Source organism: Pyxicephalus adspersus, chromosome 5 (assembly GCF_032062135.1).
Source record: "Pyxicephalus adspersus chromosome 5, UCB_Pads_2.0, whole genome shotgun sequence".
NCBI classification, from domain to species: Eukaryota; Metazoa; Chordata; class Amphibia; order Anura; family Pyxicephalidae; genus Pyxicephalus; species Pyxicephalus adspersus.
Window position 1 is genome coordinate 139,513,783 of NC_092862.1, and position 27,599 is coordinate 139,541,381.

General features: G+C 42.8%; 2 protein-coding genes across 3 annotated transcripts in view; both read left to right on the forward strand.

Annotated features, from left to right (window-relative positions):
- Positions 1 to 18,777, forward strand: C1GALT1 (core 1 synthase, glycoprotein-N-acetylgalactosamine 3-beta-galactosyltransferase 1). The gene is made up of 3 exons (XM_072412931.1): positions 1 to 374; positions 6,823 to 7,490; positions 15,986 to 18,777. The coding sequence occupies exons 1-3, from the start codon at positions 146 to 148 to the stop codon at positions 16,172 to 16,174; spliced, it is 1,086 nt and encodes a 361-aa protein (XP_072269032.1). The 5' UTR covers positions 1 to 145; the 3' UTR covers positions 16,175 to 18,777.
- Positions 18,778 to 18,929: 152 nt separating this feature from the next.
- MIOS (meiosis regulator for oocyte development) overlaps positions 18,930 to 27,599 on the forward strand; it is a 21,962-nt gene continuing 13,292 nt past the window's right edge. The window contains exons 1-2 of one of the 2 annotated variants that reach the window (XM_072412929.1): positions 18,930 to 19,086; positions 19,253 to 19,506. The gene's annotated coding sequence lies outside the window, so the exon portion shown is untranslated. Of the gene's footprint in view, positions 19,507 to 27,599 lie in introns of both variants that reach the window. The other variant, XM_072412930.1, reaches the window with a different exon arrangement.

Consider the following 27,599-nt stretch of genomic DNA (forward strand, 5'->3'; position numbering starts at 1 on the left):
ACACAGATGTGGGCGTGATGACGTAGATGGCAGGGCAGCGGCTTGATACCTGAGAGTTAACCCCTTGGTGGGGGGAGGGGCGGGGTTTAGGCGGCGGAGCTGTCCGGTCAGTCGGCGATGTGACAGGAAAGTCTGGAGCGCCGTCATGGCTCCCAACAAGTCCGTCATCAGCCTGGCCACCTTTTCCTTCGGCCTGGCCATCGGCTTCATCTTCTGTTATGTCATCTTCAGCATCGTCCTGCAAGAGCGGGAGGACACGGCGCCGGTCATCCTTCACAACGACCCGCACGGAGGCCACGCCGACCACCAGCACGACGGAGAGCCGCTGCCCGGTCACATCATGGACTTCAACCGGGACAGCCAGCAGCACCATGGTAACCCTGAGGGGGGGAAAACTGATACTGACCACTGAGCTTCCCCTGACACTGTACTGACCACTGAGCTTCCCCTGACACCGTACTGACCACCGCCCTTCTCCTGACACTGTACTGACCACCGCCCTTCTCCTGACACTGTACTGACCCCTGATCTCCCTCCTGATGTGGTACTGACCACTGAGCTTCCCCTGACACTATACTGACTACCAAACTTCCTTTGACAACCATACTGACCACTGGTCTCCTTACTGACACCATACTGACCACCAACCTCTCTCCTGACACCATACTGACCACCAACCTCTCTCCTGACACCATACTGACCACTGATCTCACACCCTGACACCCTGTTGTCCACCAATCTCCCTCCCGACACCCTACTGACCACTGATCCTCTTTCTGATACTATACTGACCTCTTATCTACCCTTGACACCCTACTTACCACTAATCCCCCCAGTATCCTGCAGACCAATAATGTTCCTCCTGACTCCCTACTGATCACTAATCTCCTTCTTGACCAGTGATCTCTTTCCTGACACCCTACTGACCACTGATCTCCCCCCACATGCTATCGCTATATAAATCCTGTTAATAATAATAATAATATTAATTATCTCACAGGAGGGACAGCTAGTCAGTATTACCACAGAAGAAGGGCTGTCCAGTCACTAATAGAATAGCAACTAGTCATTAATATCTAGCAAAGCACACAACAAGTCACTAATATTGCTTGAGCATGACAGCTAGTTAACCAATACCTCTCAAGAAGGCCAGCCAGTCATTAATTCTCTGATGAGTATTCCAGCAAAGGACTGGCACTTTTTATTATCCCCAGCTGCGTACCTCCACCTTTCCCTTCCCTGGTGTCAAGGTGATACGTCCGTAGTATTTTCCTTCATGTGTTACCGATAAGAATGTGCAGTGTGTGTCAGCAACAACTCTTTTTTTAAATGAACTTTGAACAAACTCTGAGAATGTTATAAACCATACCTGTCCTCTTTTTATGTATTGAAAGTTTATCCATACCCCTAGATATTGGGCCAGGACTATTAAACTCCTCAGCGGTGACCCCAAATGTGACTCGGGATAAAAAACACAAGCTGAAAGCACTTAAGTTGAAACAAACACTTGCCTGGTCCCCCGGCGTCTTCTCCTGCCATCCCCTGGCCACGTCTTCTTTCTCGATCTGTCCCCCGACGAGTGTGCTGACATTCCCTGGGAGTTTGCGGTGTTGTCAGCGCGTACAGCCATCGTTACAAAATATTTTGTATTGAATGCAATACACTGAATTTATATGTCTAAGGCTTAGTCTACACGGACTGTTTCCCCAGTGTTTAACCTGAGGCTTTTAAAGCCCTCGTTTGAAGTCGCCATGCATTCCAAAAGGCTAATCTACACCAGGACGTTTCCTTCAGGCACGTTTATGAGCTTTATCTTAAACGTTGCTTGCAACGTTTACAAAATTAAAACACAGGGAAAATGCTTGAAAACGCCCAGTTGAACTCAATGAAGCCCTTTACAAGCGTTTTTTAGGTTTTTCTGAAAACTTCCAGTGAACACAATGGGGGCTCTTATTAGCGTTTGTAGCAGGACTTTGGAATCTGAAAGCCCCCTTTAATAAGGAGACTCCCAGATCTCCACCACCCCACCCTGGGGAATGTATACAGGGGTACATAAAACCCCTTTACTCATTCCCTTAAAGGGTTAAAATATGTATAAAAATAGGACGGGGCTTTAGCACAGCCATGGGACTCCTCCTGACAGTCCGGGATTCCCAGGCACTAGGGGTTAAATGAGGACAAGGCTCCCCGTTCACCTCTAGTGCTTTAAGGTTGGCTAGGGTTTTCCGTTTCTCGGCCATTTAGCACTAGACTTGAATGGGGAGACTTGGAAAAATTGATTATTAATATATTTTTTTTTAATTTATTATTTTGACATGAATTTGTGTTTCAAATTTTAATATACTTTTTTATTATACTGTAAAATTGTTTATAATGTAAAATTATAATGTAACATTTTCATGAAAAAACAATGTACCGCTTTTAGACATATAAAACTGGACAGAAATCAACCGCCCAGGAGGGTAAAGCTCCCCGAGAGAAGATAGACTATCAGGGGAGAACCTAGGTGATCCAGCAAATCCAGAATAATACCAGTAGGGACAATTGTTCCGGGGGCACCAGTCATAGGAGTGGAATTCCTCCCAAATCTCTGCATCCGGGAACATTGAAATGTATATATAAATGTGTATAATATATATATATATATATATATATATATATGTGTGTGTAAAAAAGAATTCATTTTCTTGTCAGAATTTTATTGTAGACGGGGGGTCCTGTATTATACTCGTCACACTTTTGTTGGTTTGGTCCAAGTTGTAGGTGGATTGGCTCATCAGAGACCTAGAATATCAAATTCTGCAGCTGTGTGTAAATGTTGTGTCATGAAGTGAATGTGCTCGATGTTTGACAATGTATTGCTGCACTTTGTTTATTCAGGACACATCTGTCACCTAACAATGGCAGTGTCAGGTTTACCTTTGTGTTTTGTGCACACGGCCTTTCCTTCTATTTTTGGTTTAGAGATGAGCTGTGGTATTGTCAGATGTTTTAGAGAGATATAAAAATATATAAAGTGCCTCATGTGACTTCCAAATTGCTTGCCGTGGTGTCACCGTCCTTCTAGAAATATTCCTATTGAATATAGGGCAGTCAAAATTAATATTATTACACAGTATTTATATGGCACCAACATAATACACAACGCTGTACAAAGTCCATAGTCATGTGACGAGTTGTCCCTCAAAGGGGCTCACAATCTAATGTCCCTACCATAGTCTCAAGGTCAATTTTTGGAGGAAGCCAGTTAGCCTAACTGCATGTTTTTGGAATGTGCGGGGAAGCCCACACGCACACGGGGAGAACCTGCAAACTCCATGCAGATAGTGTCCTGGGTGAGATTTGAACCTGGGACCTAGCGCTGCAAAGACCAGAGTGCTAACCGCTGAGCCACTGTGCTGCCTTATAGCCTTTTCTTATGCCTAAAGCAAGTGCCACCATCTTTTGTGGGGAGCCAATGGGACCCCCGCCTCCAGTGTTTTCCCCAGGCCCTTTTAGCTGGGCGCACCACCCAGCACTACTGCTATTGTATGGTTACTAGAAAGCTGAATCACAATACAGGGACCAGCATCTGCCTACAGCTTCTTCCCATCCAGCTTAAAGAAATGTCTGGGGGAAGCACTCTGGATTCATAGCCAAGCCTGCAACCAATGCCGGATTAAAAGCTTCTAATGGCTGACTAATTCGAGAGCTGATTGTAATCAAATCAATTGCACAAATTGTCACGTAAATTAAGCTTTTTATTTTTTTTAAGCTTCCTTCTGTACAGCAAGGTGTGTATTTGTGCTGTGGTTTGGATCAGATACCTTTTCTTTCTTGACGTTGATAAAAGTTGGGCAGTGACATTCCAGTCCAGTTTAACTGGCTCGATGAAGGTTGAGCAGCTGCAGGATTAACATTGAAGTACCTAAATGTTTTCTATTTTACTTGCAAAGGTGTTTCTAATTCTGCGCAACCAGACAAGTGAAAAACATTTCTAAGTAAAATGTATCCAAACATAGGAACAACATTAAAATGTTTTTTTAAGCTGCGTGGAAAGAAGCTGTAGTTGGGTGGTGGCGGCTTTGTATTGCGACCCAAATATTTAATATATTTCATAGTTCTCCCCAGCCCGCTCTGCGCACTTTGCTGATAAGAGCTGATTGGTGCCCGGCGGAGTGAGGAGAGCACAGCTTTGAAGGAATTGGGACACAGGCTGTCCCTCCCCCTCTCATAGCTGTGCCGAGTCTTTTGGAAAAAAAAACCCCACATCGTGTAAACAATGTCTCCGCCCAGTGGGCGTGTGTAATGACATCATCAGAGCAGTGTGTGTAAATGCTGCATGTCACATTCCTCAGCCTTACAGCTCTCTGTGTATAACCCTTCATTTCCCATAAATTGAATATCATAATGAATTGAAATTTTCAGGGTGCATAGGGAACACTTTTAGTTAGCACAATAACAATCACAATTTCAGCACCCCAGCTTTTACAAATTACATGATATGGGGATCAGAATTATAAAATCTTGTAAAAATACAACATTGGGTTTGCATTGTTAAAAGCAAGTGCGCCTTGGACTCCTAAATTAAAAATGCAAATTGGGGACCCCCGGGGCCACTTACATAGAAAGGAGCAATGGGGATGGCCCCTAAATTTTTACTTCTCTCACAAATCTATACCTGTCATACTGTGTTACCCTGTCGGCTCTTTTCTTTGAACCCCAATTTCCCTAGAATAGTGGAGTGTACAAAGCCGAAAATGTAGATGCGAGGGGGACACTTTTCGATAACCCCCCCCACACTAAAAGTTCATTACTATGGCAAACGCACTGCCCTGTTACACATTACTGCCCACTTGTAACGCTGGAACTTTTCTGGAATAGGGAGGTGTAGGAAACTGAAAATATGTGGGGGACATCTGTGGATAACACTCCCTAAAGTTTTATCACAATGGCATCATTAGAACATGAAAAACTCTAAAAGTGATGAGAGGAGGGCACTGGCTGTCCTGCCCCATCTGCGGTCACATGCATGATGCTCTTTGTGTTACCAAGCTATAGCGCTAGGAGGTGACATCTGAAGGTAGGCTGAATTCACATTGGCAGTAAGGTTGCATTTGCTGCGTTTACCCCCCACTTTCCTCTCACCAGGAACCACTGCTGCTTGAAAAACTGCTAGGCCCGAAAAGCCCAGCACTTGCCGCCTGTTACCAATCCCAGGTGTCCAGCACTTACTGCCTGTTACCAATCCCAGGAGCCCAGCATTTACTGCCTGTTACCAATCCCAGGTTACTGCCTGTTACCAATCCCAGGAGCCCAGCATTTACTGCCTGTTACCAATCCCAGGTGCCTAGCAGTTGCCAAGTAGTCACTCAGGAGGGGCATTTTTTTTTACTGCTAATATGAACTAAGCTTAATTTGTTAAGCCGCATTGATGACAATAATACACTACTACAAGGGATTACACTATTAAAACATGGAACTCTAGGGAGTTGGACTAAAATACACAGCACTGGACTGTTGGGGCATAATACAAACAAATGGAAAAACTTGTACATTCTAACAAGCCAGGCATTAGAAAGTTGGAACAAAGTATAGCGGGCAGGTAGAACACTGACACAATAGCAGGGGTTACTGGATACCTATGGCATAAATAACTCCAAATTTGCTGTGTCTAGCCCTGCCTACTTTTTTTTACCACTCGGCTAGTTTCCCCCCACCTGGCTGAAAAAATTTCTGGGGAGAACACTGCATTTAATAATGAACTTTAAATAAAAAACACAAAAATGTGTTCAAAAAATAGTTAAACATGTAATGTAAGTGTACAGTAGCATATATATATATATATATAAAAGCTGCATTTGCACAGCTGAAGATCGAAGAAGAGAGACGTGTCCCTAGGACTTGCGGGGATCGGCAGGACGACGGGGGACATCAACGGAGCAAGGTAATTGGGTTTTTTTTTTTTTTTTTTTTTTTTTTTAGGTTAAAGCTATCCCGAATGTGACTTGGGATTGCCGCTGTTTGCAGGTAAAATCCACCCCGAGTCACACCCGAGATTACTGCTAGGGGGGTGAAAACTGCCAGGCGGTGTGCCCAGCTAAATGGGGCTGGGGAGAACACTGTTGAACCTTAGCAACCCTTGGATGATGTGGCTGCATTCAATTTCTTTTCCTCTATTTTTAACTTTAAGTTCAGTACACACTGATTTACAAGGACACCGGATTTCTTTTATAAGCAAGAGGAAACATTCTGAACAGGCAGAAACTGTACTTAGCCTAAAAGTGAAAACTAATGCAGCCCACTGCTATGGTCTGCTAAGCTTTAGTGAATTCAATTTTAATTATTTTAGATTTAAAAGTCTAGGGTGTAGATATTGTAGAGAAATTTGTATATACTGTATTAATATTATTAAACAGGATTTATATAGCGCCAACATATTACGCAGTGCAGTACATTAGGGGTTGCAAATGACCGACAGATGCAGACAGTGACACAGGAGGAGGAGAGGACCCTGCCCCGAAGAGCTTACAATCTTAAGAAGTAACACACAATGTGAGTGGAGATATGTAGTGGTGGAAGTAGTAAGGGGGTCGGAGACAGAAGACGGGTAGGCAAAATTGAAAAGATGGGTTTAAGGCTCTTTTAAATGAGCAGAGAGTAAGAGCAAGCCTAATTCCAGAGACTCGGAGCAGCTCTAGAAGTCTCAGAGCCGTGCGTGTGATGAGGTTATTAGTAAGGAAGTCATTAGTAGATCATTGGAGGAGCAAAGAGAGCAGCTAGGGGAGTATTATTTTTACTTTTTTGCCTTTTGTAGTTTAATGCCTTCTCATTCATTTTTAGATGAAGATGTCCACATATCTGAAGACTTATACAAGAAGGTGAGAATCCTGTGCTGGGTTATGACTGGACCTCAAAACCTGGACAAGAAGACCAAACATGTTAAGGCTACCTGGGCCCAGAGGTGTAATAAAGTCTTGTACATGAGCTCAGAAGAAAATAAAGACTTCCCCACGGTGGGGCTGGACACAAAAGAGGGCAGAGACCAACTTTATTGGAAGACCATCAAGGCCTTCCAGTACGTTCATGACCACCATCTGGATGAGGCTGACTGGTTCATGAAAGCAGACGATGACACTTATGTCGTTGTGGACAACTTGCGTTGGCTTTTGTCAAAGCATAAACCAGATGATCCCATTTACTTTGGAAGGAGGTTTAAGCCCTATGTGAAACAGGGATATATGAGCGGCGGGGCTGGGTATGTGCTCAGTAAAGAAGCTTTAAAAAGGTTTGTTAATGCTTTCAAGGAAGAAAAATGTACTCACAGCTCATCAGTGGAAGATTTGGCACTTGGGAAATGTATGGAGAACATTCATGTCAAAGCAGGAGATTCCAGAGACACCAGCGGGAAGGAGACCTTTCACCCGTTTGTTCCAGAACATCATCTTATCCAGGGCTACTTGCCAAGGACTTTTTGGTACTGGAATTACAATTATTACCCTGCCATAGAGGTCAGTCCCTGATATTATTTATCTTTTCTATCTTTATTAATCTGAGGTACTTTACAACCTACCTAGAAACAACCACATGTGTCCGTGTCTCCAAAGAAACCAATGTGCTCAAGATTTACCCACATTGCTGTTCAGTTAACTCGCCGATTATGTTTGTAAATAGAAGGAAGCACCCTGAGACACAGCCCTGGTAGGTGTTATTTCTCACATAAGTCAAATTTCAAGTTTAGTAGAATATTATTATTATTGTTAAACAGGATTTATATAGCACCAACATATGATGCAGTGCTGTACATTAAATAGGGGTTTCAAATGACAGACACAGGCGGTGACAAAGGAGTAGCCCCGAAGATTTTACAATCTAGGAGGTGGGGAAAGTAGCACACAATAGCAGGGGCGATATGGAATGGTGGGAAGTAGGGAGGGTGTCAAAAACAGCCAGGTAGTAACTGAAAAGTGCTGGGTGGTGCGCCCAGCTAAAAGGGGCCAGAGATAGGTATCCCAGGAGGCCCTGTGCTCCCATTTAGTCTTGATTAATGTGGCGATCAAGACAAAAGGGGAGGCGCTTTAGCTTTATTTTTTTTTTTTTTTTGTACTTTTACTTTACATAGGAGTTGTCTAGCCCAATGGTCGCCAACCTTTTGGAACTCATGGGCCACTAAATGTACAGGCTCCAGACCCTGCATTCGCAGAGAGCCGTGTGTCACTCAAAGGGGAAGAAACTTCCCCCAGAGTGACGTCATGCTGGCAGAACCCGCCCTGAGCCAGCGATCCATACGAGGGAGGTGGTCTGGTGCTCTGGCGGGTGCGCCCCCCCAGTGGGGTTCTTCTCCTGACTAGATCTGCAGACCACCGGTTGCCTTTTATAAAGTAAACATTTTGGGGATAGGACCGCTTTAATAAGCAGAGTGTCGAATATCCTGAAGAAGATGAAAGATTTGAAAGTGACCATGCAAAATAATAATATTACAATCCAGATCCAGTCTCTTTTATGTCTCTGTGCCTCTGTGAATGTGTTGATGATTTCTTCAGCTTCTCCATCCCACCACTCTTCCACTGCTCTGATTTGTGTACTGGCAGAGACAGTAGCCTGGAGGTATGGCTACGTACACATGTCAGATGATTCTTGTTTGATAATCACCTCGGGGCTGATATCGGACAAGAATCTGGCTTGTGTACAGCGCTCGTGGTCAGTCCTGGCAAATCCATGAACGACGAATGATCGTAATGAAAGTGCAGCCCGCCCTCCCTTCTGCTTAGAGCAGAACGGTGCTGTATGCACAGCGCTCGTTTATGCATCGTTCAGTCTTTTGTCGTTGGAAACGATTGTGAAAGATCCTTTCCAACAACAATTATTGCACGTCTGTACCCAGCCTAATAGTAGGTTGTTTCTGCAGGATGTTTTATCATGACAGAATGGTTTGAGATGATTCTGAAGTTCATCTGACCCATGTTTGACACCTCCTAGGCTTCTTGAAGTTGCTTTGGCATTCGTATTACCTTGTAATGAAGAGAGAGCATTTCTGACAGGAGCAAATTCAATGTAGACTCTAAATTAGTCTGTTTATACAGTCATCAAATCATCACTTAGCACTGCAACTAAAAAGATTCCTGGCTGCTGCCACTCTGCAAAGCAGCTCCTTTTAATTTAGGCATTTAATGAGAAAGCTATGCATGCAGAGCCTTCTTATTATGGGAGCCAACAACAGCAACCAGGACGCTGTAGTATGGAGACTGCAATAGTGTTCTTCCCAGAAATTTTTTTAGCTTGGTGGCAGTGCTCAACCCAGAAATTTTTGTAAGCTGGGTGGGAAGAAATTCTAGGCAGGTGGAAGCCCCTGAATGTTGACCCAACTCATCAGTAACCACCCAAAAACAGCCTAGTGGTTGCCGAAAAGTGCTGGGTGGTCCGCCTAGCTAAAAGGGCCTGGGGAGAACACTGCTTGGTGGGAAGAAGTTGTAGGTGGGTGGTTAGTGTTGGCCGGGGAGAACGCTGTGCAAGTGTAATGTGATTGCACTAATACCAACAGGATACTATTCCTCAGTATGTTCATTTCTTTGTTCTGTTTCATGGGAACCCCATAATGTTTTCCCTCAACAAAAACGTTGATTTAGATCTTCAATTGGGTTTTCTAATGTAATAATTGTTCATCAGAGAATCTTGTGATGTCTTAGAAGAATAACTAACAGTACGTGCCCCAGCTTGTACTTTAATTGTAGACTTATTGAAGTGATTTGCAGCTTATTTATGGCTTGTCTGCTACACACAGGTCTTCCGTATCTAAAATTCGCCTTCAAGTAGCCAGAACTAATCTCAATGGAATGTGAAATCAAGCTCACCTAGCTAGGCTTTGTCTTTCAGAGTGCTGTGTTGGCTCCGGTCCATCGTTCAGCTTGGTGAATAGTAAATGAACTGTGCAAGAAACTGTACAGTGTAACACCAAGAGAGATTTTCTGTTCTTCAGTCCTATTTTAGATGTAGGGAATAAAAAAACACTGCTTACGTACAAACCACTTTCATTAGGGGAGTATAGTTCCTTGAGATGGCTGTAAGATAATACTAAAGAAAGCCGTTCAGTCAATCATATTACACCTGTGCAGTCAGGGTGTATTATGCAGGGATACACCTAATGTCTGCATGAGTCAAAATAGAATTTTCTTTAAGCTGGTTGGGGAGAAATTGTAGGTGAGTGGCAGCCCCTGTATGGTGGCCCAACTTATCAGTAACCACCCAAAAACAGCCAGGTAGTTACTGAATAATGCCGAGTGGTGCGCCCAGCTAAAAGGTGCTGGGGAGAACACTGGTCTGCTCTGTAAAAGCGTCTTTTATACAGTGGCCCTCCTGATACTTTACTGTAAATAGGTCATGGAGGTCTCCAAGCAATAAGAATTTAATGGGCCTTATTACTATGGGGTGATTTTAACCAATAAGCTCACCTAAAAGTAAGGATATAGCATATATTTTTCTTTCTGTTGGCCAGTGTATTGAAAAGCTATCTGGACTCCACTCCTCATCTATTACAAGTATTTACCTGGTCAGATGGGTCAAATAGCCTAAAAGCTGCTATGGCTCTTCCCATAGTACAATAAACCACAGCAACTGTCCAGAAGTATTCTGCACCCCTGGACACCCCACACAGGAAAATTATTTCCTAGTTTCTCAAGCTGGAAATATTGGGCCTGATTTATTAAAGGTCTCCAAGGCTAGAGAGGATTCACTTTTAGCAGTGAAGCTAGGTGATCCAGCAAACCTGGAAAGGATCTGGTCCAGGATTGAAAACATTTGCTAACAAATAGCAAATTACTTTTAACATCCATTCCAGGTTTGCTGGATCACCCAGCGTCACTTCTGGAAGTGTATCTGTTTTTGAGTTTAGATCCGCTTAAGGTTAAAGTGTTCAGATGGCAATGGGGGGTTGCGGTGTGTTACTGATCCCTCCTGGGAGAGGTTTTTGGAGATGGCTTCTACCTACAGCAGCCCCATAGAGAATGAATGGGGGCAGCAGTGAACATTGCAATAACACTCACTGCTGCCCACTGTCAGATCTCTAGACACTATTGTGTGAGTGACCAAGTGGGTGGCAAGGTGCCAGGTACAGGGAGCCACTTGAGATTGTTCGAACCCAAGGCAGGTCTGAGCCTTTCTTAGATAAAGATGCCCCTGCATCAGTCAGTAGGAGTAATTAAAGAATCCCCCCATACCAGTGCACTGATGACAGTAATACTCACTGACATCAGTATAGACTGGTAACTTATCTCCGTGTCCCATGTAAGGCTGAGCACACACGTGCAATAGTCTTTTACCATCCTTTCCGACGACAAAAGACTGTGCGATGCATTACCAAGCACTGTACATACAGCACCATTCTGCTCTATAGTACACGCCAGATTCTCGTCCAATATCAGCCCTGAGGCGATTATCGGAGGAGAATATTCTGATGTATGTACGTAGCCTTAATCTTTGTGATATCACAGCAGGGACTTTACACACACCATTACAGGTAATCCCCGGGTTACATACGAGATAGGGACTGTAAGTTTGTTCTTAAGTTGAATTTGTATGCAAGTCGGAACAAGTTCATTATTTTAATAAATGCAATTAGGACAGATGTTTCTCTCAACATATTATTAGGCAGCACGGTGTCAGTTACTGTCTAAATTCCTCACTGTTAGTTATTCACAAACAAAGAAAAAAAAACTTTATGGGGCCTAGTCATTCATTAACTTCTGGAGCAAGCTGTGCTTTAATATGCAAAAGGAAACAGCTGTTTGTCTTGGTCATTAAAGAGCTCAGTCTCAGCTGTGTTTAGCAAAAGATTTCGTCTGCAAGTCATGCAAACTGCCCCCTCCAGCCTCTGTGGAAGCCATGTTTGTATCTAGGAGTTGTCTGTATGTAGGATGTCCTTAACCTGGGGACTACCTGTACCAAGAGATCATCACATCTGTTGGAAACTATAAAGATTGCTGGGTGCTGTCCCACTGTCTGCAATGGGAAAGCCTTGAACGCCAGACCTACTTATTACAAGGAACTGTAATGGGAACCAGCCGGTGTAATGTCATTGGTTCAAGGCTGTGACAGTACTAACGACCAAACTATGTTTAATCCAAAGCCGCACATAGAATAATGGGTCCAACTTTGAGCATTCCATTGTATGATAATGCTAATTTATTCATTGGGTGTGTTCAGTTTGGGCCAAAAATGTAATAATTAACATAAGTAAACTAAAGACAACCGGATTCCTTTGCTAAAATATGCAACTGTGATTAGCGTCATCTACCAAAATATCATTAAGCAAGTTCTTTTTACTCCAGATTCATGTCAGACAGCAGTGTCCGCATCTGACCTCAATTTTCTTTACTGTATTTTAAACAATACAGCTTGGTCATGGACTACCGAAGCCTGTGATTGGCTAGTGAGGTCACGCTTGTGCTCTTCCAACTTGTCAGCCAGCTTCCTGATCTGTGAAATGTAGGAAACCCTAATTAGTTTGTGTTTTGTTCCTATTCCATTCCCAACCCCTTTTCTGTTGATCCTGCCAGTATAGCCCTGTGTGCTTTGCAAGCATATTTCAGGCTTTAACAATTTTGTCGCCCACTCCCAGCCAAACCTTACCATGTGTCAGTTGAGTTATTAAAGTGCACCTAAACTGAAAAATAAAAAAAATACCCTTACCGTTAATTCCGCAGATCCCTTGATCGTGATGGACTTTTCCTCGATCGGGTTCTGCACCATTCTGGAATTCTTCTTTGTCCTGGTGTGGAGAAAGCTTCTCGCCATCTTCTGCCTTCTGATTTACGGCACTGCACAGATGCGAGATCGGGTGACATGGCCCGCTGAAAAAGGATAACCGATCTCACTGCACATGTGTAAGATCGGCATCTCTTTTCCCTCAGTGAAGGAAATAACCCTTTCTGCGCATGCCCGACATCAGGCATGCACAGAAGGTGCAGCCAGGAACCTCCTAGGATGCGTGACTTAGGTACCCATGACCCATCAATGACCTGCAAGTGCCCACCCAATGGCCCAGCAAAGCTTGTGACCACCCCCCTATCGATAGTGACCGGACCAAACGGCACTGCCAAGGAGGTGGGGTTGGTTTTCCTGTAACTAGTTATAAGTTATAAACTGTACAGACTAATACATAATAAAACCTATTTAATGTACAGTGCTGTGTAATATGTTGGTGCTATATAAATCCTATTTAATAATAAGAAGAATAAAAAGCAAAAGAAAATGAACTTCTTTGCCCTGAGAAGGACAGAAGGTTTTTATCTTCCTATGTGAAAGAGTAGTTTGCGTTTCTCTGGACCAGAAGCTGCTGAGTGTTAGGAGTTGTTGGATTTGGTGCCATATTTCTTTTCTGTGTAAATACACATTACTAATTATTATTACAAAGTATTTATATAGTACAAACAAATTACACAGCGCTGTTCAAAGTCCAAAGTTATATCACTAACTGTCCCTCAAAAGAGCTCACAATCTAATGTCCCTACCATGGTCATATGTAATTATTACAATCTATGGTCAATAATGGGGGGGAGCCAATCGACCTAACTGCATGTTTTTGGAATGTGGGAGGAAACCGGAGTACCCGGAGGAAACCCACGCAAACAAGGGGAAAACCTGCAAACAAAGAAGGTGCTCAATAAAGAATCCGGCTTCAAGGTTACCGTCTTGGCCCCAATGTAGATCACATTTTCTCCTTGCAATTAATAATAAATCTCATTATGTTTAATAATAAAGAGGTTAATGGAGGCCTCCCGTGTGGCACATGCAGCAAACCTGTCTGGCCGGTTCTTTTCTTGGCACTTTGCACATCTTCTGTTATGTATCCAGAATGAAGGGCAGATACAGCTGACAATATACCCGGGCCCACCTCAGTAATTCATCACCACATTCACTCATTGCAACTGCCAGAGTGAAACTTGGCCTGGATATATTCCTGCACACAGAGCTGTATTGGATGGAGGAGGTGGAAGGGTAACATATTGTACATAACTGGTATGAATACCAGGACTGTGCCAATATCAGTTTTCTGCTGCAAGTTGGAAATGATATTGGACAAAGAAGAATAAACACCCACCCAGTTCCCTGAACAGGGACTCTTAGCCATACTATAGACCCTGTATTGATTCAGAGTACAAGCCATAGATCCCTGTGGATTCAATACAAATGCTAACCTTAAGTCAATATTTACATATGTAGTCCTAATGATGGGTCACTTGGGCACACTGCACTGCAATTGTCGTTTATGACATTCTCTGTTTTTAAAGTTGCCAATGCTTTCTGATTAACTATAATCCCCCCTTATAAATCTAGCGATCACCTAGTAAAGTGGCAGTGTGTTGATTTATTTTCATTTGATCACCATTTTAATAAAAGTATAAATCTTTTTTTTCTGGCAAACAACCCCTTCCTCGCTTGGACCTCTAAAGCTGCCCACACACTGTGCTTTATAGGACTTTGTAAGAGTGCCACTTGATTAAAGTGAACCTCGCCTGGCATAGAAAGTACCTAACATATCCATGCAGATTTCTTTCATCACTGTGGCTGCAGACTGGGGGTAGGAAAAGTACAATATTGGTAAAACTGGATCAAAGGGGCATTTACACTATACCTGTGTTCTCCCCAGCCCCTGTTACTTCGGCGTACCACCTGGAACTTGGGTAACAATACGGGCTGCCACCCGCCTACGGCTTCTTCCCACCCAGCTTAAAAAATATTTCTGGGGGGGAATACTGTATAACGCTGGCCCTAGCAAAACTCTCAAAATATTGGACTTTGGTGCCGAAAGTATTTGTGTTCAATGGTCACAGTCTTGCTTAGAACCTTTGGTGCTAAATTCAACTGGTCCACTTTGTAACATAAGTTTATTACTGATTGATCCTGCCAGTAAATTTGTTATTTTTCCATTATCTGTAATGGTGACAATTCTGTTCATTCTGTATTAAAATCTTAGCAGCAGCATTGTCATCCAAATAATTTAGTCCGCTCATTAGATTAGGGCCTCTGTTCCTTTGTGAGTCACTAGATATTCAAGGGGAAAAATGTTCTTTAAGGAATAAAAGTTAGAAAATATATTTACTTTACCCCTATCTTCCACCTGCAGAGCCTAACCAAGGGTGACATTAATTAGGATGAAGTCCTGGTGATGGGGCCCTTGCACTGGGCTGAATGGCCTTCTTACAAAATGTTGGAGGATAGAAATGCAACCCCTTCTGCTTTTAAATGGTTTGTTGGGGAGAGGTGGACTACAAGATATAGGTCCAGAGCCTCCCATGGCAAACCTGCTCAGGATCTGCAATTTAATATCTCAAGACCAAATGTAGCACATGTGGAACATTTTCTCATCCTCACCAGGGTAGCATTATTTTACTGTTTGCATTTTTAGCGTCTCACCTCCTTGTTTCTTTTTTGTTTTGTTTTCACGTTGCAACGTTTCATAACTATTCATATCAAACTTTATTAATTGGGATCAGAATTTGTACAAAAAAAAGTTTTTTTTTCCTATTCCCATCTTTCCCAGTGGTTCCCAGTAGTTTTGGGTGATCGGTGTATTTCATCCCAGCAGAAGTGCCAACTGTATTACCTATCGAGTGCCCAAAGCTGCTGCTAAATGAATATAAAAAAGAATACAAACAGTTCTCACACTAACAAATGTATAAAAACTCAAAATGTGTCCAGAACACTGAATATTTCCAACTGCTGGCTCATGGATTTCTTATTCACTGTAGTGCTCAACTCAGAAATTTTTTTACGCTGGGTGGGAAGAAGCTGTAGCCACCCAAAAACAGCCAGGTGGTTACTGAAAAGTTGTGGGTGGTGCGCCCGGCTAAAAGGCGGGCGGGGAGAACACTGAATACTATTAATTATTACCTTCACCTGCGAGTGGGTTTAGTGCTTTCGCTGATCAAGCCAAGCTGCATTGGGTTTATGTATTCAGTAAGTCAATGGAATTATAATGCACTCACCAGTCCTTTGTTTCCCATTTCAGGGTCCTGGCTGCTGCTCAGACTTGGCAGTCTCCTTTCACTATGTGGATGCCACAACAATGTACCAGCTGGAATATCTGGTGCATCATCTCCGTCCCTATGGGTACAAACACCGCTACGACCCCGACGCTCAGAGTCCACCTGAACCGAATGTGAAAGAAGCACCCGCAAAGGAAGTGAAGACAGAATAATGGACAAAAATCCTTTACGGGGAAGTAAAAGTGCACTGAGGTTTATCCTGGAAGACCGGCATCCCGACCAACCAATGCCAATAACTTCCTGTACTTGGCTAAACCAAGTCGTTTTCTGATTGGCCTTACCACATGACACGTTCCTTAGTCTTCACCTTCCAGAACTTTTTTTTTTATCCAGTTGTGGACATTTCTGAGATCCATTTTGGTGATCATACGAAGTGGTTAAACAAAAGAAACTTTTTAGGTGACAATCATGTTCTTGTACATAACCTGTACAAAATATTCCGATATGAAATTGTTTTTGAATGAATCGTTGAATATGAAGACATATCAGGTTTCAGAGAGGCATCTGACATAATGGGTAATATATAAAATTGCCTATTGTCTGTTTTTTTATGAAGCTATAATACAAATGAATACATTGACGTGGAACTCTGGGTGAAATTTAACATGGTACATATGGTGCAGTCTGTCACTAATAATAATAAACACTAACAAGCAGAGTGGTTTATTACCTGTTGATCCTGCCAGTGGAAATGTTTATATTTTTACTTTCTATTGCAGACCAAGCTGACGGAGTGCTTACAGCATCGACTGGTAATAGAATCCTTTTGTGTTGATGCTGGTGGCAGACTACATCATATATGTTATTATTTGCACAGATTTGTTTTAACCCTTGCCTGATCTAAAGCACCCTCTGCTGCCCATATTTACCTTTGCTGCTGCCTCAGTGCTTCCGGGTATAGGAAAACACAAAACCCATCCCCTGCCTGCCCAAGGAGGCAGCCAATCTTAAGGTTAGGCAATCTTAAGCTAAAATGCTGTTGCATAAAAGAGGGAGTTATGGCACTCTGGTGAATCTCTGTTGCTGTGACTTTAGTGGGACGAAAATTTGGCATGTGTCCAGTGCTCGTCTTCTGTCCTGGCGGATCCACGGCGAGGAATAATCATAGTGAAAAGGAGAGAGCACAGTGGGGTGCCGCTCCCTGGTTCTCCCCCTCCCCTCCCCATAGAGCAGAACGGCGCTGTATGTACAACACTTGTTAATGAATCATGCAGTCTTTTGTCGTTGGAAAGGATCGTGAAAGATCCCTTCGAACCACAATTATTGCATCTGTGTACCCAGTCTTACATGGGACATGGAGGTAAGTTACCAGTCTATACTGATGTCAGTATTACTGTCATTACTGCACTGGTATGGGGGGATTCTTTTATTATTCCTACTGACTGATGCAGGGGCATTTTTATCTAAGGAAGGCTCAGACCTGCCTTGGGATCGAACAATCTCAAGTGGCTCTTTGTGGCTGGCAACTTGCCACTCACTCGAGCCTAAGACAGGATAGAGGGTGGGCATTTTTTATTTTAGTATTTTAGATTTGTCTGGAATAATTATTCTTTATGTGCCATATATACACCACAAGCCTACACCTACTTAAATAAATTTCTGGGGAGAATACTGAAGCTGATGTTAAACTACCCCTAAAAATACTCATTGACTGACTGTCCCTGACTTCCATACTGTGTTGGTGTTTTTTAACCTTTTTAACATAAGGGAACCCTAGAAACAATTTTCAGGTCCTCCAGGAACACCTATGTTTACTAGATCAAAAGCTCACAGTAAATTATCATGGTAGCCATTGGGAAGAATCCCACCCAAAACATCATTGATAACAAATTGCTCAAGAAACCCCAGCAACATGTGGAGGAACCCTGGTTGAGAAACACTGCTTAAAGTCACTAATCTGGGACAAAAATGCTGATCAGTAAATGTAGAACTCCTGATTGACATGAGTTCTCCAGATGAGTGAATTAGAATGTACTGAAGCCACTGTATTAGCAAGACAATCAGATGTTTCTCCAACGTCTCCAATGGTCACCCTTCCATAGGGCCAGACGTTGACTGCAGTATGTGGCCGTGGTTGTGAAACAATAACCTGCGTTACAGCTGCCGGTGAGGAGGACAGTTTGGATCGGGAAGCAGTTAGTTGAAGCTGTTTGCTTAGAGTAGGCAAAGCACAGGTTTACTTTAACACTCCATGCGGACGTATCCTTTCTTTTACTAAGCCCCGTGTAAGGTACAAATTTCCTGTGCCAACATTTATTGGCCCAGGTCTGTCACATGACTGTTCAACCAGGAGATTTTTTTAAGCCGGGTGGTAAGAAATTGTAGGCAGGTTGCAGCCCCTGTATTCTAACAACCCATAAACAGCGGGGTGGTCACAGAAAAGTGCCGAGTGGTACGCCCAGCTAAAAGAGTCTAGGGAGAATACTGCATGAAATAAAAGTACCATACATGCTCCTTCATACTGGCTATTTCCTTTAGCTCCAGGCAATCAAAATAAAAGTTTGGGAGCAAAGGAAAGGTGCATGTTGTAGAGAGGGTTATGAATAAAGCTTCACTTTGAAATACCTTGCAATTTCCCTGTAAGTAATGCCATAGAATTCTATACAATGTGAACAAAGTGTATGTGAGCACAGCTCAGCCCGGTGTGGCCTTGTGGTGGTCGACTCCATGTGATTTCTGTTACCTAGAGGTGTTTTCTTGTTCCTGAATTGCCTTATTTAAATTCTACCAGAGTAAAGTTTATCTATTCACCTTGTTTTTCTATCTCTGTCTGTGTGATTATTAATATGAATGTATAACTAATGCCGGAAGGTGTTGCCAAGGGTTGCGTTGTGATAAGGAAACGTTTGTCTTCTGTCCTCAACAAAAATTCCTTTGTGTAATTACAGGTTATGTTTTTATGATATACCAGTGCATTCTTACCCTCTTTTTTTTCCCTGTGCAACAACACCCAGCAGATTGACCCAGACAGTTGGGTTCTCTCCCATGGCTGGAAGCACCTGGGATTTTGCATCAGCTGAGGTAGCAAATGGAGAAGCGCAGATCACTGGAGAGGCGAGTATCGGTAGGTCTTAATGGAGAGGGGCATGTGGAAGGAAACTGGAGTACCCAGATGAATCCCACACAAACACAGGGACAACTGTGGAAATTTAACACATTGCTTTTTCCATTACATAGTTAGACCCAATGACACCATCATTTTGTTTCTGTGCTTCTTTTATGCATTGCAGGCTGATTGTGGCTGGCAGGGAGCTTCCTGAAAACGGAAGCCTGTGGTAGCACCCACATGTGATGCTGAGCTTCCATGATCAAATAACTGGAATCCACTGAATGGAAAGGGATGAGCCAGGAACAGTCAGGGTGGAAAGAAATTGGTTATAGATGATACTTGATGCCCTACAGCAAAGAAATGAGGCTGACTGTTTTGAGTTGCTGCAGCTTCCTATGGTGAGCATGAAAGCTCACAGTGTGCAGTAAAATCAAGGTAAGAGATTTTAGTATAAAAGATGAGCCTATACAACTGCACACATGTCCCACTTGCCCTTCCAACCTTTTGCAGCTCCATTTGCCCTCCAGAGGGATGTGAAATACAATGAGGGAAAGAAGTATTTGATCCTCAGCTGAGTTTGTACGTTTGTCCTCTGACAAAGAAATGACTAACCTATAATTGTAATGGTAGGTTTATTGTAGGCGTGAGAGACAAAATGACAAAAGAACCCTCAAAAACCCAGTACTCAAAAGTCAGAGTGAAACAAGTATTTGATCCCTTATCAACCAGCAAGATTTCAGGCTCCCAGGTGTCTTCACTGTATGCAGGTAACAAGATGAGATTAGGAGCACCCTCTGTAAGGAAGTGCTCCTAATCCAAGCTTGTTACAGTGCCTGTATAAATGACACCTGTCCCCAGAAGAAATCAAATTGCAAACTAGCCACCATGGCCAAGACCAAAGAGCTGTTCAAGGATGTCAGGAACAAGATTATAGACCTACATAAGGTTGGACTGGGCTACAAGACTATCGCCAAGCAGCTTGGTGTGATGGTGACAACAGTTGGCGAGCTAATTCGCAAATGGAAGAAACACAAAATAACTCAATCTCCCTCGGTCTGGGGCTCCATGCAAGATCTCCCCTCCTGGAGTTGCAATGATCATGAGAATGGTGACAAAGCAGCCCAGAACTACACGAGGGGAAATTGTCAATGATCTCAGGGCAGCTGGGATCATAGTCACCAAGAAAACAATTGGTAACACACTGCACCGTGAGGGCCTGAAATCTTTCAGAGCACGCAAGTTCCCCCTGCTCAAGACAGCACATGTACAAGCCCGTCTGCAGTTTGCCAATGAACTTCTGATGATTCAGAGGAGAACTGGGTGAAAGTGTTGTGGTCAAATAGGACTAAAATTGAGCTCTTTGGCACCAACTCAATTCCCTGTGTTTGGAGGAGGAGGAATACTGCCTATGACCCTAAGAACATCATCCCCATCGGCAAACATGGAGGTGGACACATTATTATGTACCATCAAGTCTTGGGGGAGCACGTCCTTCCCTCAGCCAGGGCATTTAAAAGGAATCGTGGATGTGTATTCCAGCATGACAATGACCCAAAACACACGGTCAAGGCAACAAAGGAGTGGCTCAAGAAGAAGCACATGAAGTTCCTGGAGTGGCCTAGCCAGTCTCCAGACCTTAATCCAATGGAAAATCTGTGGAGGGAGCTGAAGGTTCGAGTTGCCAAACATCAGCCTCGAAACCTTACTGATTAGGAGAGGATCTGCAAAGAGGAGTGGGACAAAATCCCTCCTGAGATGTGTGAAAACCTGGTGGCCAACTACAAGAAACGTCCGACCTATGTGATAGCCAACAAAGGGTTTGCCACCAAGTATTGTCATCTTTTGCGAAGGGATCAAATACTTATTTCACTCATTACAATGCACATCAAGCTCTGACTTTTGAACCCTGGGTTTTTGAGGGTTCTTTTGTTGTTATTCTGTCTCTCACACCTACAATAAACCTACCATTACGAATATAGACTGGTCATTTCTTTGTCAGAGGGCAAACGTACAAAATCAGTAGGGAATCAAATACCTCTTTCCCTCACTGTAGCTGATTCTTCTGGAGAGAGCACATATATTTGCCCTTCCTTCCACAATGCAGTGCTTGTGTTATGATCAGCCGGTTCCCAGATCTCAACCAGTGCAAAGCCTCATGTAATCTTAGATCAGATTATGATAAAGTTTACACAGGATGTCAAGGGTGCTGCTGCTTTCTAACTTCTCTGGTTTGGAAACAAAGAATTGGAGAAGTCTGGCCTGCACACGTACAGAATGCAAGAAATGGTGTTCCTAGAACAGAGGTTACTGATATTTCAGCAGTTGGATGGCCTGGGGTGATCTAGTAAGATTGGCAACCTTCAGATCAATCTGCATATCATTAGATATCACTAGGTAAAGCTTTGTACACAGGTCATATGAATATTGCCTGAAGCAAATGGTCAATCTTAACTCAACATCGTTCAGAGATTGGTCATGATGGATCCATGAAGGACTGCTATACAAGTCAATAGAGATCTTCATAGAATCTTCAATCTACAATCTTCATAGAACAGAATAGGCACTGTGTGTATATCACTTGTTTGTCCATTATGAAAGATTGTTTCCAGTTACAAATGTTGTGTACGCAGCCTAATTCTAATAACATGCAGATAGACTCTGCTCATCCACAAATGACTTCATGAATGATATATGAAATGTATAAATCTGTGATCTTACCAAGTAAACAGGAGCCTGCAATCTATTTTTTATTTACGAATTATAGGTATAGCTCTGTCTTTAGTAGGGGCAGCACCAGGGCTCAAAGGTTAGCACTCTGGCTTTTGTAGCGCTAGGACAATATCTGCATGGAGTCTGCAGGTTCTCCCCATGTTTGTGTGGGTTTCCTCCCACAATTCATAAACATGCAGTTAGGTTAATTGGCTTCCCCTTAAAATTGATCTTAGACTGTTATAAAGACATATGACTATGGTAAGGAGATTGTGAGCCCCTTTGAGGGACAGCTAGTTGACATGACTGGGGACTTTGTACAGCACTATGTAATGTGTTGGCACTATATCAATACCGTGTAATATTAATATTCAGTGAATACTGAAACAATCATGTCATGCCGAAGGAGCCCCTCCTACCCCCCGAAGAACATGGAGCATCTGATGACTGAATTTCAGCCTTGGTAAAGTTCCATGACTGTGGCTCCAGGATGACCTTTTCAATACAAAGGGTGAATCTTTTGTGAAATACCAGGAATGCATTCGGGCAGAGCTGTAACATTACTGAAGGGTGCGCATACAACATCTGTCAACCATATGTATGTTATATATATATGTATATACAGTATATGATCACAACCTGAGAGCCGAGGCCTCAATGTCTGCATTAATAGTTTTCAGGTACTCAGAACAGTTCATCAGCAAAATTTGTTCCCTGAAATTCTGAAAAGAAATATAAAAGGTCCCTAAGTAATGCTACACCGGTGCTAAGAAGTGAAGATGGTTGGGGTTATAGAAAAGTGACTTAATATTAAAGCAGTGAATGTGACTTTCACCAAACATTTATTGGTAGTGAATTGATCATTGTCATTTAAAATAAATATATAAGGAAGATTCACCTATAGTGAATGTCAGGATTACTGCTTTATAAATATACCCTTAAAACAGTACACCATTTTCACATGGAGGAGATGAAGGTGCCTGGGCACTCCTGTCCTGTAGCCTCATAGCTGTATATCTGTGTATGATGATCTCTCTGACTGCTGGTCTCATATGACTTGGTGATGGCATGACTGTGCTGCTTCTGTTCTCCTGGCCGGAGGGTCTGACATGAGGAAGCAAAGCCCCGCTTTTACCAAAATGGCTGCCTTCACTTACAAAATGCTGAATTTCGTTCCTCTTAAAATGTGATTGGAGAGCAAAAACAAAAGGAAAAAAAATGGCTTTAGGGGCCTTGGTGTATGTTATTATTTAAAAATCTAAAATGCTTACTTGCTAGAAACTATAGAAAAAAAAATGTTTGCTTAGGTAAAAGAATTGCATCAGGGCTGATATTGTACCAGAATCTGGTGTGTGTAAAGCACTTGATGACCGCGGATCCACAGATGAGGAACGTTCGTAATGAAAGTGAAGGGGAGAGTGGGGTGTGGCTCCATCAATATCCCCTCTCCATAGAGCAGAACAGCTGTATGTACAGCACTCATTCATGTATCGTGCAGTCTTTTATACTTTCCAATGACTATACCCAGTCTTACACCTTAATACACCCTGATCAGCCATAACAATTGCGTAGGGCCCCCTTGTGCAGCCTAAACTGCTCTGACCTATCAGGCTCTGGACTCCACGGGACCTCTGAGAGCATCTTGGTCTATTCAGAACCAAAACCTTACAAGCAAATCCTTTAAGTTGCACTGCCTCCCGTAGCTTGCCTTCCTCCCATAGTAGAAAGCTGTACAAAGTTGATAGTCATATGACTAGCTGTCCCTCAAGGGGGCTCACAATCTAATGAATCTAATCACTTGCTGCATAATAGATTCACCCACTGACAGGTGACATTGTAACCAGATTATCACAGTTATAATTTCACCTGTCAGTGAGTTTAATATTTTTCCTGATTTGTGTAATTTGGTGTTACTAATTTAAAAAAATTCTAATTCGAATCCACCCATTCATACGGTAGCTGATAAAGTCCGTGTACTTTGTACGACCTCCCTCAGTACACACAATATAGACCTGGTTACTAATTTACCCACAGATTAAAAACGTCTATATTTGTATGTTTTTTTTTTTCTAGATGACACGTCATTCACATGGGGTTTTTTTTATAAATCTTTGATTCTGAGATTCACTGAAATATTCCCTGGCAGAGAATCAACTCATAAAACACATGAACATGGAAGTCTCTCCACTAGAAGTCGGATTCACTGCTTTAAAAAAAAAAACCCATGGTGTTTTTTCAGACTTTCCTGAGTATACAAATCAGTGCATAAAATCTGTTATTTCATATTATGATGGAACCGTCTCAAAAAGTTTATATTTACCTGTTCCTGTTCCATCGCAGGTACCCCCATCTTTTTTCTGCCTTACTATTTAAATCTCACATTAAAAGTGTTGTCTGTAAAATCCACTGAAAGCTGCATATACACCACAAACTTCTATCTCCACGCTGCATGAATAATCAGCGTCCGTTCCAGGTGTTATGTCTCCACGCATGCACTGCACCTTTCATAGTTTCTTAGTATAAATCCACCTAAACTTCTCTGATAAAAAGTGTTTAAAAAGCTGAAGCTCAAAATACACACACAGCTGAAGATGCCAAAAAGTGACCCCTCTCTGCTTGCTCTAGTCACATGGGCACGCACAGAAAGGTATGCAAAGCATCATGGGATATGTGATGTATGAATCCCAGGAGGCTCTGGGCTTCCTGTTCAGTTTTCACTGCTGTGGCAGTAAAGACGGAAGGGGAGGGGCTTCTATACCTGATTGACTTTTTAGTTTATTTTAGATAATATTGAATGTAATAGGAGGAGCTGGGATACACTATAGGCTCGAATTATAAAAGAAGGAATCTCACATTCCCTCAAATACTTTCATTGAAACACATGGATGAGGAGGATTCCCACCAAGGAATAATTAAGGAGAATGTGAGGATCCGTTTATTTTAAATAGAGCCCTATATTTTAATATATATTAAGGTGGTCTGCAGTTCACCTGTAATACATGCAGTACCCTTTATTTGCTTCATTATTGTCCTGAAGACTACAGGAGCTATAAAGACGTGAGATTTGTACTGTAGAATATCTTCAATACTTCTCTGAGAAGCAATGTACAGGAATAATCTTATCTGGTATTTAGTTGCCCCAAATGTATGACATGATGGAGCTTTGTAATTGTTTGAACTCCATTAAAACTCATCCATGCAAAATACTCAGGGCTAAGCAAGCACTTATCCCCAGGGTTACATAGATTGATTAGGCACTTATTCAGAAGGGTTACCGCTAGGTTATCAAGGGCTCAGTAAGCACTAACTCCTATGGTTAGCTAGGGTTGGGTAACCACTTACCCCAATGGTTAGCTAGGGTTGGGTAAGCACTTACCCCTTGGCTTACATAGATTGAGTAAGATTAGCTTTGGTCCAGTGAGAACTTACCCCTGTGGTTAGCTACGGTCAACGTTGGGTAAGCACCTACCTCAAGGGTTAGCTACGGTTGAGTAGACATTTACCCCTTGGGTTAGCTTGGGTTGAGTAAGCACTTATCCCTAGGGTTAGCTAGAATTAAGTAGACAACTACCCCTATGGTTAGCAAGGGTCCAGTAAGAATTTACCTCCTTTACCAATACCTTAGCTATGGTTGTGGTAACACTCCCGGAGTTAGCTAGGGCTGAATATGTACTTACCCATAGGGTTAAACTAGTGTTAACTGATCACTTACCCTTAGGGTTACAAGGATTGAGTAAGCATTTACCCCTAGAGTTAGCTAGGGTTCAGTAAGCACCTACCCCTAGGTTTATCTGAAGTTCAGTAAGCACTTACCCCTTGGGTTAGTTAGGGTTGAGTAAGAATTTACCCCTTGGGTTAGTTGGGGTTGGGTAGGCACTTATCCCTTGTGTTAATTAAGGTTGAGTAAGAACTTACCCCTTGGGTTAGCTAGGGTTGAGTAAGAACGTACCCCTTGGGTTAGTTGGGGTTGGGTAGGCACTTATCCCTTGTGTTAATTAAGGTTGAGTAAGAACTTACCCCTTGGGTTAGCTAGGGTTGGATAACCACTTACCATTTGGTTTGGCTAGGGTTGGGTAAGCACTTACCCCTAGGGTTAGCTAGGGTTGGGTAACCAGTTACCATTTGGGTTAGCTGGGATTGGGTAAGCACTTACCCCTTGGGTTAGTTTGGGTTGGGTAAGCACTTACCCCTAGGGTGAGCTAGAGATAAATCAGTACTTACCCCTTGAAATATGCACAAATGGCTGAGCTTACTAATATAAATCAGTTGGACCAAATACACTAAAAAATAAAAAAAAAATAGCAATGAACCTGCGATAACAATTGAAGAACCCCACACCTACCGCTTATGAGTTCTCATTTTATCATATTTTAGTGCAGCCATTCTTACCAGGGTTTCTGTGATCTTTTAACCACCACTGTAGGGGGGCATCCACTGGGCACCAATCTAAGAGCCTTTTTTATATATAGGGGTTCCCTGGGACTTCAAATTTATTTTATGGGGTCCTCAGAGATATACAGGCTGGGAAATCTTGATTTAAATCAACAGCAAGGTAACACACAAGGCCAGCTACTTAAATGTATAGCATTATACCGCCCCTTGCTGGCAGGATAGAGGACCTGCACCCTTTTTAACCTTACAGCCCCTGGTTGCACGTTTTGTTTCATGTACTTTTTATTTATTACCTTTTCATTACACATAAGTATTAAAAAAGTGAAAATGTATGAAAATGAAATGAAAATTAGAAAAGTGAAAATGCCATTGTCTGATCAATTTTTCAAATGCAACTTTTACACAATGTTATCACTGGGCATAATTTTGTCCAGTCCAGATCCTGAGCACTGTGGATGGGGTTTATATTGTACGTATCTCTGTACTTTGCTCCATTCAGTTTTCCTTCAACCCTGACCAGTCTCTTAGTCCCCGCTGCTGAAATACACCCCACAGCATAATGCTGCCACCACCATGCTTCACTGTTGGGATGGTACAAGCAGGTAATGAGCGATGCCTGGTTTCCTCCAGACATAACTTCAGGACTGAGGCCTAAAAAGGTCAATCTTGGTTTCATCAGACCAGATAATCTTAATTTTATAATCTGCCGGATGAATCAGGAAAATGTTCAGGGCAAAGCCACAGCACCGCAATCACTCTGAGCAGATGTCTCATTGGTCATGTGATCAATTATGGCCATTCATACACATCTTCCAGTGGAAGCAAAGTGAGGTAGGAAGGGCAGAAGAGAATATAAAAAAAAATTATTTTTCCTGTGCATTTTATTTCTTTATTGGGTGACTTGGGTTTTGCTCAGAAGAGAAATGATATAGCCACCATGCAGCAACAGAGTGCAGCTGATTGAGATCTGTTACTGGGGAAGAAAGCAGCATGGAGCTGCATCCAGTATGAAGAGGGACAGTACCTCCAAATCAGGGGTAGATGGGGGTATGAAGAGGGACAGTACCTCCAAAACGGGCAGATGGGAGGTATGAAGGGGGACAGTCCCTCCTAAACAGGGGCAGATGGGAGGTATGAAGGGGGACAGTCCCTCCAAATCAGGGGTAGATGGGGGTATGAAGAGGGACAGTCCCTCCAAAACAGGGGCAGATGGGAGGTATGAAGGGGGACAGTCCCTCCTAAACAGGGGCAGATGGGGGTATGAAGAGGGACAGAACCTCCAAATCGGGCAGATGGGGGTATGAAGAGGGACAGTCCCTCCAAATCAGGGTCAGAGGGGGGGGGGGGGATGAGGAGTTCTGCTTTATCCAGGTTGAGTTTCAGAAATCTGTCAGACATCTATAATGAGATGGCTGATAGGCAGCATG

What these genes read in the sequence shown, in the direction of transcription:
- C1GALT1 (XM_072412931.1), top strand. Translation starts at nt 146, where the DNA reads ATGGCTCCCAACAAGTCCGTCATCAGCCTGGCCACCTTTTCCTTCGGC. An exon ending in GGACAGCCAGCAGCACCATG is followed by an intron (nt 375 to 6,822) that starts GTAACCCTGAGG and finishes ATTCATTTTTAG; the next exon opens with ATGAAGATGTCCACATATCT. An exon ending in ATTATTACCCTGCCATAGAG is followed by an intron (nt 7,491 to 15,985) that starts GTCAGTCCCTGA and finishes TTCCCATTTCAG; the next exon opens with GGTCCTGGCTGCTGCTCAGA.